Source organism: Castor canadensis, chromosome 2, assembly GCF_047511655.1.
Source record: "Castor canadensis chromosome 2, mCasCan1.hap1v2, whole genome shotgun sequence".
NCBI classification, from domain to species: domain Eukaryota; kingdom Metazoa; phylum Chordata; class Mammalia; order Rodentia; family Castoridae; genus Castor; species Castor canadensis.
This window is the reverse complement of record NC_133387.1, coordinates 96,268,255-96,283,871: the sequence shown is the minus strand read 5'-3', so window position 1 is coordinate 96,283,871 and position 15,617 is coordinate 96,268,255. Positions and strand designations below refer to the sequence as shown.

Genomic DNA, 15,617 nt, shown 5'->3' with positions numbered 1-15,617 from the left:
AAGGCATACACACATGTTTGTTGATGTTGTATCATCCATGTGGTAAGTAGATAATTAATTCTAGGGAGACTATGTGGGAAAATGTCCATCTAGGGGCATCTAGCCACACTCCAACATTATAGGGTTTATTTTTATTTTGTTTGTTTATTTTGTGGTACTGGGGTTTGGTTGGGTTTTTTTTTTTTTTTTCTTTCTTTCTTTTTTTAAGTCACAGGTTTCAGCAATGAAAGGTTTTCTTCATGTGATTTGCAAATACTGGGACTTTGGGCATACCACCCAAAACTATGACTGCAAGAGCCCTGAGTAAATATCATTGGCATATTGACTATTTCAAGCTGGTAATGTTGATATACTGCAGACACAAGAATAGTTCTGAAAAGAAATTTACATCTGTGAAGGAAATTTCCACTGGTAATAAATACCATTTGAAAAGAGCTGCTCCTAGATAATCTTTATTATCTGAGAGGCTTTTATATACATAGTAAGGCAGCTCTTCCTCACTATATATTTTCTCCCGTTGTCCCCTCCTACAATTTGCCTCCACCACTCCTGTGTCCTCAAGCTCCTAAGTCCTTCTGTATCTTGGGATGCAATACAAGGTCCAATCATCTGGGCCTTCTTTGAGTCTCGGATTTTTGAGGGTGGAGGGAAGCCAATTCTCCTTACCCTACAGAGAAATAATCTGGGAAAAGCAGAGAGCTGCTGCCCACCCAGCTGCACCCAGCCATCAGACACTGACCAGGAGGACTGAACCCAACACTCAGAAGGCTAGGCCCACAAGTTTTCAGATAGGAAGCAATCAGAATGGATGGCCATTCTACTGGCCAATGCCTGTGCTCTCAAAGAGCGACGATCTGTCTCTTAGAATTTGCTTATGTGCTTTCACACATAAACATTTCTAGCTCAGATCTGTGCCTTATTCCCTAACCTCCAAGAAAGCACCCTTTTCAATAGTTCAGAATAGGTACATGTATAGAAGAACAATGATTTAATGTTTTCTTCATCATGACCCATAGTTTAGTCCATTTGTGTTGCTATAACAGAGAACTGCAGGCTAGATCATTTATAAGGAAAGAAAATTTTTTTCATTCAATTCTATAGACTAGAAGTCTAAGACTGGGGCAAAAGGTTGGATGGGGGAGAGAACACATCTGGAGAGGGCCTTCACACTGTCATCCCATGGCAAAAAGGCAAAAGAACACACATGAAAGAGAACAAGAAAAGACCACTGAACTTTTCTAACTATCCCATTCTCAAGATAATGACATTAATCCATTCATAAAGATAGAGTCTTCATGACCTAATACTGTATTAGATTCCATCTCCCTACACTGTTGCACTGAGAATGAAGTTTTCAGTGCATGAACTGTGGGGGGACATATTAAAATCATATCATATCATCTACTTCCTATGAATTTTCTTATTGGTCAAATTTTTTTAAATTGCTTTTTATTGGAACAAGGTCTTCCCTATTGCTACAATAGGGTGGATTCCAACTTAAGATCCTTCTGCCTCAGCCTCCCAAGTACGGGGATTACAAGTATGTACCACCACATCCAGCTTTATGCATGGACTTTAAACATCCTTTTGAATAGAGTAAATACTGGGGGTGATTAGAGAAAAATGATTAAGAGAAAAGTGCTCATCTTCGAGGTGTCGGAGAAAAGAACTTTGCCAGGTGATGGATGAGAAAGGACATGAATCACTACAGCAAGGCTTCCCTTTGACTTCATCCGTGGACCCTTCCAAAGGATTGCTCAAACCCTCCCCATGACTAATCCAGAGTTTTTCTAAGGGACAGAGAAGGACTTACCGTTGAAGCCTGGTACTCAACTGGTATAAGAATTAACTTTTTATACTCTGGAGTTAGTAGGTATAGGTAAGAACTTTCTCAACGAAACCCCAGCAGCACAGCAACTAAGAGATAGCATAGATAAATGGGACCTCATAAAGCTAAAAAGCTTCTGTTCATCAAAAGAAATGGTCTCGAAACTGAAGAGACCACCCACAGAGTGGGAGAAAATATTTGCCAGCTACACATCAGACAAAGGACTGATAACCAGAATATACAGGGAACTTAAAAAACTAAATTCTCCCAAAACTAATGAACCAATAAAGAAATGGGCAAGTGAACTAAACAGAACTTTCTCAAAAGAAGAAATTCAAATGGCCGAAAAACACATGAAAAAATGCTCACCATCTCTAGCAATAAAGGAAATGCAAATTAAAACCACACTAAGATTCCACCTCACCCCTTTAGAATAGCCATCATTAAAACACCACCAACAACAGGTGCTGGCGAGGATGTGGGGAAAAAGGAACCCTCTTACACTGTTGGTGGGAATGTAAACTAGTACAACCACTCTGGAAAAAAATTTGGAGGCTACTTAAAAAGCTAAACATAGATCTACCATTTGATCCAGCAATACCACTCTTGGGGATATACCCAAAAGACTGTGTGACACAGGTTACTCCAGAGGCACCTGCACACCCATGTTTATTGCAGCACTATTCACAATAGCCAAGTTATGGAAACAGCCAAGATGCCCCACCAATGATGAATGGATTAAGAAAATGTGGTATCTATACACAATGGAATTTTATGTAGCCATGAAGAAGAACGAAATGTTATCATTCGCTGGTAAATGGATGGAATTGGAAAAAATCATTCTGAGTGAGGTTAGCCTGGCCCAAAAGACCAAAAATCGTATGTTCTCCCTCATATGTGGACATTAGATCAAGGACAAACACAACAAGGGGATTGGACTTTGATCACATGATAAAAGCGAGAGCACACAAGGGAGGGGTGAGGATAGGTAAGACACCTAAAAAACTAGGTAGCGTTTGTTGCCCTTAATGCAGAGAAACTAAAGCAGATACCTTAAAAGCAACTGAGGCCAATAGGAAAAGGGGAACAGGTACTAGAGAAAAGGTTAGATCAAAAAGAATTAACCTAGAAGGTAACACCCATGCACAGGAAATCAATGTGAGTCAACTCCCTGTATAGCTATCCTTATCTCAACCAGCAAAAACCCTTGTCCCTTCCTGTTATTGCTTATACTCTCTCTACAACAAAATTAGAAATAAGGGCAAAATAGTTTCTGCTGGGTATTGGGGGGGGGGAGAGGGAGGGGGTGGAGTGGGTGGTAAGGGAGGGGGTGGGGGCAGGGGGGAGAAATGACCCAAGCCTTGTATGCACATATGAATAATAAAAGAAAAAGGAAAAAAAAAAAAAGAATTAACCTAGAAGGTAACACACATGCACAGGAAATTAATGTGAGTCAACTCCCTGTGTAGCTATCCTTATCTCAACCAGCAAAAACCCTTGTCCCTTCCTGTTATTGCTTATACTCTCTCTACAACAAAATTAGAGATAAGGGCAAAATAGTTTCTGCTGGGTATTGAGGGGGTCGGGGAGAGAGGGAGGGGGCGGAGTGGGTGGTAAGGGAGGGGGTGGGGGCAGGGGGGAAAAATGACCCAAGCCTTGTATGCACATATAAATAATAAAATAATAATTAAAAAATAAATAAATAAATAAAAATAAGGCCAGGGAATACTGATAACATAAAAAAAAAGAATTAACTTTTTAGGGATAGAAGTACTTAGAGTATTTAAGTGAGTACTTAAAGTATTTTCTAATAGAAAATCATGGTCATATCATAGGCAAGAACAGAAATCTGCACAACTTGGGAAATGATACAGCCCGTCCATAGGCACTCATCAGAAATATTAATACTTGGACTGGGGGCATGGCTCAAGCCCATGAGGACTTGCCTAGCAAGTTACAAGGCCCTGAGTTTAAACCCCAGTTCTGCCAAAAATTTTTTTTTAGTACCATTATGCACAGGGGCCTAAGACAATTTGGAAGGAAGGTAGTAAAGTCTATGGAAATATCCAATAATGCAACAATATATTATTTTTAACCCAGGAGTTGTACAAACAACATATGGCTAAACAAAGTGAGTTCCAAATTCCTGAAAAATATGTCAATGTTTTTGCACTGATGACGGGAATGTAATGGAAATGCACATTTTGAGTTCTATTATTATTAGCAATGATATCCCTTTGAAGTACATTTTACAACTGTGTGCACCAGTTTAGAAGAAGGAGGCTGATACTTTTTCCCTAAGGCCAAACAACTCCTTACTTTATGAGCATGTTTTAAAAAGGCATTTCTTGGCCTGGTACAGTGGTTCACATCTATATTCCCAGCTACTCAAAAGATGGAAATAAAAGGATCCCCTGAGCCCAGGAGCTCAAGGCCACACTGAACTACACAGTGGTGTGGTGGGAAGAAGGTATTTCTCAAAAGTTTAAAATAATAGTTAACACTAAGTATATCATATTTGGAAATGAGAATGGGAGTATGTTTATTGTGCAGCTTGGCTTCTGACTGTAACAGGAAGAATTCTTCATTATCTTTGTGGTCAATTCTTAAAAAATAAAGGTTGGAGGTCTGTTATTTTTAATTTGTGAAGACACTTTGCTGTGAAATCAATTCAGATTGTAGTAAATTGCTGTAAGTGGTAGGAAGATTAAATTTAAATAAGAGGAGGTAAACATATTCTTCCCAAGTTGGTATGTGGCAAGAAATCTTTATTTTGCCAAGTATTTAAAAACACTTTGTTTTTTGAAAGACAGGGTATGATTTCTTTTAGAAGGATCTTCCCTGTGAACACATTTGGTTCCATCCTGCAACTGTCCACTATGGGGCTGAAAGGAAGATAGGGAGCTACCCACACACACCCAGAATCACCATTCTTCTCTGCCCAATAGAGAGCTAAATTATGGGTGACTCAGGTGCGGAATGGGGCCTGGCACGTACAGCCAAAACGTAAGAAAAGTTCAGATCAAAAGTAAGAAATTGGCTAGAGGAGAGGGAGGAGACAAAAGAAGGCACATGGGGGAGGGAGGGATTTGATTTGTAAAAATCTACTCTAAGATTTCCCACTTAACATGGCAGTGACCAACTTGCTTACCTGCCTTCCCATCCACCCCCTCCATCCTGCCCCTACAAAGAAATGCAAAGGAAACTAACAAGGAAGGTCTGGTAAGACCAGGGTAAGTGGAAGGAAGTGGTAACTGACTCCTTTACTACACCCTTTAGGAAATGGGAATATGGAAAGGAGACTCCAATGTTCTCCTTCCCCAGAGACCCAAAAAACTCTGCCTGCCCAACCCTGGAAAAATACTGCAGTCTGAGTCCCCTGTGAAACTTAAGCGGAGAGGCCTAGCTACCTGGAAATAACTGGAGATCCAAGGATGAGCTGGGCACTAGGGGTCTTGGTCTGATCTCTGCAGTGCTCTGCTCCTTCTTATCTCAATTCAGAACACTGCAGCCTTGAACATCTCTGGCACTCAGGCTTAAGATTGTTGTTTCTTCTTTGGATAGACTGAATGGAATCCAGAAAAAAAAAAAAAAAACTTACTGATATGCAAGGGTCTCCCTTCAGGGAAACTGACTAGGTAAAAATCCAGAACCTTTGTACTCTAGACTCTCTTCTACTCAACAGCTTCCTTCAAAATAGCATTATAGAGCCTCACTCTAAAATATGAGGGAAACCCGAGTATCCCTATGTATTAGGGGAAAAAAACTCTACATAAAAAAGATTCAAATAAAAGGCAAATAAGAAATAGACAATAGAGGGAGAAAAGAAAAAAAAAAACCTACTGGGTATCCCCAAAGATGCAGGAAGATATGTTATTGACAAAATAAGACAAGATGCTCAGGAAAGATTATTCAAGTGCAGTGGAATGTGCTTGTAGTCACAACTGTTGTGGAGGCTGAGGCGAGGATGGCTTGAGGCCAGGAGTAAAGCCCAAGAGCAACATACGGCAACACCAATTCAAAAAAAAACCAAAGAATTGTTACCAGTGGACGGGGTATCTAAGATTAAGATGATGCCCGAAGGCCTACAAAAAGTAGGACGATAACATGGAAAGAGAGGCAGGTTATTTGGATAAGGATTCACTGTCAAAGATGTCAGAGCTTGGAGTTTTATTATTCAATAGGGTGGAATTACTAGGTTGTGTGAAATTAGGGCCCTCCTCCCCTTGTGGACCTGCCCAAACGGTTTGGCATCTGTACAGTGGCTGTCTGGGTGTAGGAAGTCACATATCTATATGCTTGAGAAGATGAGGGCAGGTGTCTGTGCATTTGATCCTTTTTGGCCTTCCCAATTTAGGGTTGCCAATGGAAGGTGACATAGCAGTTATGATGCCCCTTGAGGTGCTTGATACGGGAATTTCACTAGATAGGAAAATAGAAGGCTGATGTTAGCTGTAGCTCCAGGGTGTGGGTCATCTGGTGTTTATGATTCCCACTTCATGCAAGGGAAATCTTGTGACCAGGGGCATCCTCCCAAACCCCATGTCTACCTAACTGCTTTTGCTAATGGAATTCTTCAGCTGGGATAGAACTCAGTACTTCACAAATGCTAGGCAAGTGCTCTACCACAGAGCTACAGCCAACCCAGAATTTTTGAAATTTAAAAATATAACAGAGGGCTAGGCATGGTAGCACATACCTATAATCCTAGCTACTGGGAGGCAGAGACAGGAAGGGTCATAGTTAAGAGGCCAGCCCAGCCAAAAGTTAGTGAGCCTATCTCAAAGACACACTAAAAGCAAAATGACTGCACTTGTGGATCAAGTGATTGATAAGAAACATCATCATGAAACCGCAGAACATCAGGGCTAAAAGTTCTCTAAAGATACTAAAGGCAGGAAGAAGTAAGAGGAGGAACTTATTAAAAACAAAGGGAATAAGGGACGCATCAGACTACCAGAGCCAAAAAGTGATGGTACATACCTTTGAAACTGAGTGAAAATATGTTTTCACCTAAAATTATATTCCTAGCCAAACTACATATAATGTTTAAAAGTAAAGACATTTTCAGGTGTGCAAGTACTCCAAAACGATCCCTAGTTGCACTCATCCACAGAAATTACAGAATGTGCTTCAGCAAGGTGAGGGAAAGACAGAGGATCCAGAAAATGGAATTCAAGACAGAAGAATGGTGTAAGAAGTTTCGGGACAATATTTACATATCAAGCCTAGAAAGTAAACAGAGTGCACTGGAGAAGAGATGGAAGACTCTAGTTTGAAAAATGAAGTGACAGATCGCTCAATGTACAAGAGCACAGAAAACTTTTGGGACCTCTTTTGGGGGAAAAAAATAGCAGCAAGAAACAGAAAATTAAGCAAATGAAAAAACTGACCATCTTATTAACTACTTGCAAAACAACACTAGAAAGCAAAAGAAATCACAGAACACTATTTGGCCCTGAAGGAACAACACTGCATAAGAACAATGTTAATAATATTTATTTAGGAAAAAAAATACATACATACACACACACACACACATATATAATGTATGTACGTACATACATACACATAATGTAGCTGTAGCAGTGTCAGCCCCTTTAAGAACTGTCCTGATACCTGTAATCCTAGCTACTTGGGAGGCTGGGACCTGGAGGACCACAGTTCAAGATCAGCCTGAGCAAACAGTTCTCAAGACCCCATCTCCAAAATAACCAGAACAAAATGGATTAGAGGTATGGCCAAAGAGGGAAAGTGACTGTTTTGCAAGCTTGAAGTCCTGAGTTCAAACCCCAGTCCCACAAAAAAAAAAAGAAAGAAAATTGTTGACTTCCCCTCCCATTCCCAGTTCAAAATTCTAAAGAAAAGCTGTACCTAAATAACTTAAGAGGTTTACTGCTAAATAATCTTTCTTTAGGCTTACAGAATCCAGAAGCTGGTGACCTTCAGATAATAACAGAATATGTAACATCCCTCCTTATTCAACTCTTTTACCCCAGCTAACACAAACTATGTAAATGCTGGGAGGTTTAACTTGCAGAAAAGAAATGTTTGTCAGAAGAATCACAGGAACTAGCCTCAGGAGGTCAAGGTCAACTGCCATGTTCAAACTGAAGAAAATAAAAGGGAATGCACACCCCAGTTTCCTTCCCACCAACTCTTATCTCTAAGTATTGCCTGTGGAGCAGTAAGCAGATGGACTTGGGTCAAGTAACTAGGCTACACTGGAAAGACCACTGGAGTAGGGAAAGAAAAGAACTAAATCCTTATCTACTATGTCCCCAAGTTTATAGGTATAAGAGAAAAGAATATGTTACTACAAAATATGATTGTGGGAGACTGGAATATGTCACCCTAAAACATGCCTTTGGGGGCCTAAGGATTATTTAAAAAAAATAGCAGATACTGGAGACAATCTGAAAACAGACTAGAAGTTACCTTTTATAAGGGCAATTTATGTCTATGAAGGAAATCTCCATCAGAGTGTCTCCCTCTATACCAGGAAGAAAAAAGACCCAATTATAAGACTCATCAAGAAAACACAGACATCTGTCTGCAGTACAAAACTTATCTTTATTTACTACATTTTCCTGCTCACCATCCCTTAACTCAATTCCCATACACCCTTCTTTCTTTGATTTAGCTAAAGATGATATTTAAGAATGAATTTTAAGCCACCCCTTTTGAGATTTTCTTATTCTGCTGGGTATCTTCATTGATATATGCAATACACATGTGAATAAATTTGTTTGTTCTTCTCTCAGCAACCTACCTTTCGTTACAGAGGCCCCAGACCTCACAAGAGTAGAGGGAAAATTATTTCGTCCTCCCTTACATAATTAAAGTCTACTGTGCAATTAAAAAAATAGTATAAGCAGATAATTTTGAAATAATCAGTTAAGTCCAAGATGAAAACAATTAGTAAGAGTTTCCTAGGGGTACAGGTAGTATGTGAAGTAAATACAGAATAGGGGCCTCAAACCACTATTGTTTGAAATTAGCCCTTCTGTACTACTAGATTTTTAATCTACATGAACATTACTATGGAATGATTAAAATTTGATGTAAATGCAAACAAACCCCTCAGCTAGCCAAAGGAAGCATGTCAACAGCCCAGCCAATTCTAATTCTCTGAAAATGGAAAAGACCACTGGTCTGGAACTCTGACACCTAAGGTATCTAGCTTTGGTACTGCTAGTTTATGGGCTGATGTGCCACATGAAGCTCCAATTTTCTCAACAGCGAAAGTAGATTATAAACTCTCTGGTGTTCGTGAGCTACAAAATAAATGGATGACATTGTTAAATAAAAATAGCAGGAGGCCTTTGTTGTTGACTAGGCTCCTGCACTGGGCTCCAGGAGACCAAGGGAGTCACCCATTCTAAAGTTCTAGCTCATCAAATCAACACTATGTTGTTACCTGACCTTCTAAGAACTCAAGGAGGAAGAATAACTGTCAATTTTTCCTTACACACACACACACACACACACACACACAAAAAACAAGGTAACCTGAAGTAATCAGTTTTATTCCATTCTTCTGCCTGCTGTTCCCATCTTACAAGGCAGGTAACTTTGAAAGGTCCTTTTTGTTCCTGGTTACTGTTTCCTCAAGTCTTTAAACCAAACTTCTAGTTTATCAGAACACTATTTTAATGGGATTATGACTGATCAATTTAGAATCAAAACCAAAACCAATACTAAACTAAGTTGCAGTTATTTTGCCCTTTGACAGTATCAACTACCACCTGGTACCCTACATTTGAAGGTTCAGAGAGCTAGACAGGGCCAGGCTAGGGGAAAAAAATCTTTGAATATCTAAGTTGCATAGGAGACGAAGACTTTCACCAAGTGGATTGAGACACCAGAACTAAACCTTCATGTAGATGCTAGAAATGCAAAGCCTGTATTCAGTTGATAAGTAGCAGTTAGAAATGAGTATGGAGACATGCAAAAGGAATCTAAAATAGAAAATCCTTGGTTCGGTGCATATGTGTTGACAGCCCACAAAGATCAGTGAGATGTCTTTGAGTCCACATAAGGATTAAAGAAAGGTTTTGTGTGACAGTGGTGCCTGGAACAATAAACTTGACAAAACAAAGACCCAAGTCGATAAACCATACCTTAGGGAGTCATTTGTACATTTTAATTCTGTAAATCTCCCCTAGCCTTATGACACTGTAATAAAAAAAAATACATGTGTCTTAATCATGAACTCAGCCCTGTAGGCTGAACCTGGGGCTAAGAACTTCTCATAGACAATCTCAATTAATACTCAGACCCTTACAGTCTATTTAAAGTGTGTTCTTTTCTTAATAAATTTTGTTTTGCTATCCCTCTATTTCTGTGTCATGCCTGAATTCTTCTAATGCTGTAGCACTGTAACCACTGCCCTGCCAGGTGAAGTCATTCAGCTAAAAAAAGCAGGCCAATCCCCAACAAGAAAAGGCATTTTGCATCAAAGGTCCCACTAGATCCAAGGAACTTTCCTTAATTACCTACCTAGGATGGTAACTAAAAGTGCCTGATAAAGAGATTGCTGAATGAGTGAACATTTAGAAAAATTTTACTTACACGACTAAATAGAGGATCATATACAAAAGTGAAAGTAATACTAATCTAACTTCCCTCCTGATGTTTGTGCTGGAGTCAGGACAGACCCCCAGTTGAACTGCAAGAGATTTTAATGCCTCACCCCAAAATATGCCACCCCACATAATGACTACTCTGAGCCAAAAGAAACTGAGTTCCAGCCAACACAGAGCACTGTCTTCGGAAGGGTTACTCTAAAGTAAGGTGTAAGACCCCTCCCTTTTCTACAGAGAACTTTGTACTAGGAAGGGGGTCACCATATGGAGGCAGCTGCCTGCAGTCCCCACGGGGGAGCTCGTTTTCAACCGGCCCCTCCCTCCCACGTGTCCCTCCGTCCCCCAGAAGCCACAGCCCCACGCCTGGTCCTGAGTCGCATGAGTTAAAGTGGCTTTTTTCTTCTCGGTCTGTCTTACGTCCACCTCGGGCTTCCTCCTATGTCAATTCAATCCGTGGCACTGTCCGTCCCCTGCGCTGGCTCCCCAAGTCGTGGAGACCCCGCGCTCCCGGACCGGGCCGGCGCCTCCTGTCGCCCGGAACCGAGGCCTGAGGCCCTGCTCACCCAGATTCCGGACCCGGCGACAGCGCCCGGGCCGCAGAGATCAAGGCCGGCGCCGCCGTCCGCTGCCCCCCCGGGGTCCCCGAGCGACCCCGACCGCGAGACCCGGGCTCTCCGCCGACGGCCTCGGCTCCCCCAGCGGCCAAAGCCAGAGCCGCGCCGCCGTCCCCGCGCCGAGCCCGGCCACCCGCGCCCCGCCGTCCTCGGGGATCCGAGGCCCGAGGCCCAGCCCGCGACGCCGCCCGCGCCCCGCGGACTCACAAGGACTCCAGGTGCTGGAGCTGCTGCAGCTGCTGCGCGTCGTGCCGCCGCCGCCTCTGCTCTCGGCGCCGCCGCCGCTCCTGCTCCGCCGACTCCCGCGGCCGCCGCGCGCCCCCCACCCCCGCGTCGTCGCGCTCCGGCCTGGACGACATCGCGGCACCGCGGCCGCCCGGACGGGGGCCGGTGTCCCAACCGAGGCCGCCCGGCCCCCGCCTTCCCGCGGCGGGCCCCCAAGCCCAAGTGTGGAGCCAAGCTGCCCGCAGTCAGGCCCGCGGGCGCCCCCTGGCGGCGTCGGGAGCGAGGCGGGGGCGAGGCGGGGGCGGAGCCTGCGATGACTTCCTGGTGCGCGGGGCCTTAAGCCACGCCCCCTCTGAGACCTGCTGCCCCTTGGTGGGCCCCAGCCTTGGGCAAATCACGTGTATATCATACTAGTGAGTAGACAGAACTGCTTGTTACAGGTTAGAAGGATTCATCCGTATTTGGAAGAAGGCAAGTTTAGCTGTATAAATGCTCCAGCATTCCACAGCACCTGGTTCAGGGGAAAAGCATGGACCATGCCTGTTGTACTTACCAAGGTTTGGGTGCTGAAAATGAGTCAAGTCCTTAATAACCATTGGTGTAAGTGGGGGTTGTGGTGACACAAAATGTAAATCCTAACTACAGACACCCCAACATCTCGGTTCAAGATTAACCTGGGGCAAGAAGTTAGTGAGACCATGTCTCAACTAATAAACTTGGAAGGGTGGTGCCTCTTGTGATCCCAGCTTTAGGGGAGGCCATGGAGGATGAAGACAAAAAAACCAAGACCCTATCTGAAAAATAATATAGTAAAAAAGGGCTGGGGCGTGGCTTAAGTGGTAGAATGCTTGCCTAGCAAGTGTAAGGCTCTGAGTTCAAATTCCAGAACTGCCGGGGGGGGGGGGGGGGGGGGGATTTTATTTTTTAATTTGATTACTTGTGGTACTGGGGATGGAACCCAGGGCATCACACATGCTAGGTAAGGGCTCTAGCCCTGAACTATATCCTCAGCCCCAGAATTCATTTAATCTTAAAAAACCTAACTGTTAATCATATCCTTAGTTTATGAATAAGGAGCCCCGGACAGTTAGTTACAAGCCCGGGTATGCAGAACTATTAAATCCTGGAGGCGGGGCTGGGAAGCTAGGAGGTTTAACTAGGATACATTTTGAAAAGGTATCTGATTTGTGGAGCTGTGATAGTTGTTGAACTGTGATGTGAAATAATCCACAAAGGTAATAAAAATAAAAGCACAGAAACATAATTGCCTTCAATGTGGTATTCAACGTGGTTAATATCTAAAATAACAAGAGAAGCTCTTTCTTTCTTTCTCCTTTTTTTTTGGCAGTACTGGGGATTAAATGCAGGAACTCCTGCTAGTGCTCTACCACCTGAGGCATACACACACTTCCAGTCCTTTTGCTGTTGATTTCGCTTTTCAGATAGTATCACTCCCTAACTTTGCCTAGGCCAGCCTTGAACCAAGATCCTCCTACTCTGCCTCCCCAGGAGCTTGTATTACAGATGTTGACACCACACCCTGCCCTGCTTTTTCTTTGCTTCTAGCCTTAAAGGAATTTTTTTGGCGGGGGTGGAGAGGGAGGCTCACTATGTGGAATGCATTTCTGGATTTCTGTCCGTGTAATTTGTTCTTGGCCATTGTCTTGCTATCTGTGTGTAGCTGCTCAAGCTCCAGGTGATACTGGTAGTAAGTTTTTAAATCAGAAAGTGTGATGCCTCAGGCTTTCTTTTTTTTCAAGATTGTTTTGGTTACTTGGGGTCCCTTGAGATTTCATATAAATTTCAGGATGAGCTTTCCTGTTTCTGCAAAAAGAAAAAATGTCATTGGAATTTTGATAGGAGTTGCATTGGATCTGTGGATTGCTTTGGGTAAATGCTGCCATCTTAACAATAATTAAACCTTCCAATCCATGAGTGAAGGACGTGTCTCCATTTATGTCTTCTTTAGTTTCAGGAATATTTTATAATTTTCATTGGTATAAGTCTTCTTAAGGTTATTCCTAAGTGTTTCATTCATTCTGATACTATTATAATTGTTTTTGTAATTTCCTTTTCAGATTGTTCACTGTAAGAGTATATAAACACAACTGCCTTTAGTGTATTACTTTTGTATTCCTCCAAGTTTTCTAAGTATTTTCTTCCTTTGTGGGAGAGGGGTACTGGGGTTTGAACTCAACTCAGGGCCTCCTACTTGCTAGACAGGAGCTCTACCACTCATACTTTTGCCCTGGGCAGGCCTCAGACTTTAATCCTCCTACCTACACCTTCCTAGTAGCTGGAATCACAGATGTGTACCACTGTATTCAACTTATTGGTTGAGATGAGGTCTTACTAACTTTTTCCCCTGGTTAGCATGAGATCTCAGCCTCTCGAGCAGGTGGGATTGCACATGTAAGCCACTGCACCTGGTCCTGTAAATACCTTCTAGCTTCCACTTTGATTCATTGGTTGGTTGTTTAACAGAGTGTTGTTTAAAGGACTGGGAATATAACTTAGTGGTAGAGTGTGCAAGACCCTGGTTTCAATCCCCAACACCACCAAAAAAAGAAGGAAAAAAAGTGTGCTGCTTAGTTTACATAAATTTGTGAATTTTTCAGTTTTACTTGTGTTATTGATTTCTTTTTTAAAATGTTTTATTATTCATTTATTCACATGTACGTACATTATTTGAGTCATTTCTCCCCCCCCCCCCGCCTCCCTTCCCCCTTTTTCCACTCCCCCCCTCGCTTCCAGGCAGAACCTCTTCTCTAATTTTGAAGAGAAGACATAAGCATAATAAGGAAGACAAAGCGTTTTTGCTAGTTGAGATAAGGATAGCTATACAGAGAGATTCCTAGCATTGCTTCCATGTGCAAATGTGTTATAACCCAAGTTGATTCATCTCTAACTGATCTTTACACTGGTTCCTGATCCTCGTCTCCTGTTGACCTCTGTCACTTTAAAATTTCTGTATTGGCTCCTCTGGAGTGGGGATATCAAATACTTTCATGTTTTGGATTTTCTACCTATTCCCATATCTCCCGTATGTGCTCTCCCCTTGTCATGTGACCCAAGCCCAACCACATTGCTGCATTTGCCCTAGATCTAATGTCCACATATGAGGGAGAACATATGATTTTTGGTCTTCTGAGCCTGGCTAACCTCACTCAGAATGATGTTCTCCAGTTCCATCCATTTACTTGCGAATGGTAAGAATTCATTCTTCTTCATGGCTGAGTAAAATTCCATTGTGTATAAATACCACATTTTCTTGATCCATTCATCAGTAGTGGGGATCTTGGTTGTTTCCATAACTTGGCTATTGTGAATAGTTATTGATTTCTAATTTATAAATATCTACACCATTATGGTAGGTGAAGAGACTTTGCCTGGCATTTATCTTCTTAAGTCTATTGAGACTTAATTTATGACCTAATCTGTGATGGAAAATGTCCCACATGCACTTGAGGTTAACGTCTGTGCTGTTGTTGAGTGGAGCGTTCTAGTTGGCTGTTGAATTATTTAGATCCTCTATTTCTCTATTTGCTGCATAGTTGTTCAATCCATTATTGACAGTGTTGCAAGAATCTCAAGCTGAGATACGGGACACTGAGGCAGTTTAGCAGGAAGCAACGTTTTATTGTGCAGACTTACATCCAAAGGCTGAGCCCCATAAACCAAGGGGTCTCACCTTATATACCCTTGCAAGCAGGTTACAGAAACAAAAAGCAAAGCTCAACCCGCATACGGCTGCATGTGACTTCATTGGCTATTTCATTCTCCCAGTGCTAGGTGACCTTCATGTTTCAGTTCTTTAAGTTTTATCTCTCTGCTTTGCCGTCTCTTCCCTCTGCCTCACTATCAGAACACAGCCTGCCTGTTTCTTTTCTGGCCCTCCTCCCTGCTACATCATTCCTCCCTTTGATGCTCAGATCCACCTAGGGTCAAAAAGCATCATCTTGATCTAGAGGTTTATATTTTTATAGTATCATTATATGCATGGCCATTTTCCTTTTTATAGTGGTCTCCATATGGTCTGATAGACCGCAGTACGAGGAGGACCAGGCAGGGTAATATTAAATATACTTCCAAGATAAGACCCATTGCACCACTTTTCATGATAAATGTAGTCTGTATTGTTTTCTTTACTTTGGGACTTTTAGTATCATTTATCAGTAACCTCATTAATCTGGGAGTATATGAGCCGATTTAACATCTGACCTGTTGGTGAGTGCATGATACAAAGTATGGCTGTGCAGAGGTCCCAACAATGGCTCTCTTACAACATTAGTACATGGGAAAAACCTTGTAAGGGCCAACCCAAAAGATGAGTCCAATTGTATAGAGGAGAGCAGGGGCGTG

General features: G+C 42.3%; 1 protein-coding gene across 5 annotated transcripts in view; it reads right to left on the bottom strand.

The window, feature by feature from the left end:
• LOC109683979 (retinitis pigmentosa 9 protein) overlaps positions 1 to 11,515 on the bottom strand; it is a 28,968-nt gene extending 17,453 nt beyond the window's left edge. Inside the window, exon 1 of one of the 5 annotated variants that reach the window (XM_074065334.1) lies at positions 11,238 to 11,515. In XM_074065334.1, coding sequence (XP_073921435.1) covers positions 11,238 to 11,389 — 152 coding nt within the window. In that variant the 5' untranslated portion in view covers positions 11,390 to 11,515. Of the gene's footprint in view, positions 1 to 8,266; positions 8,323 to 11,237 lie in introns of those variants that run through there. The other 4 variants (XM_074065335.1, XM_074065331.1, XM_020160083.2 and 1 more) reach the window with 4 other exon arrangements.
• Positions 11,516 to 15,617: the final 4,102 nt, after the last annotated feature.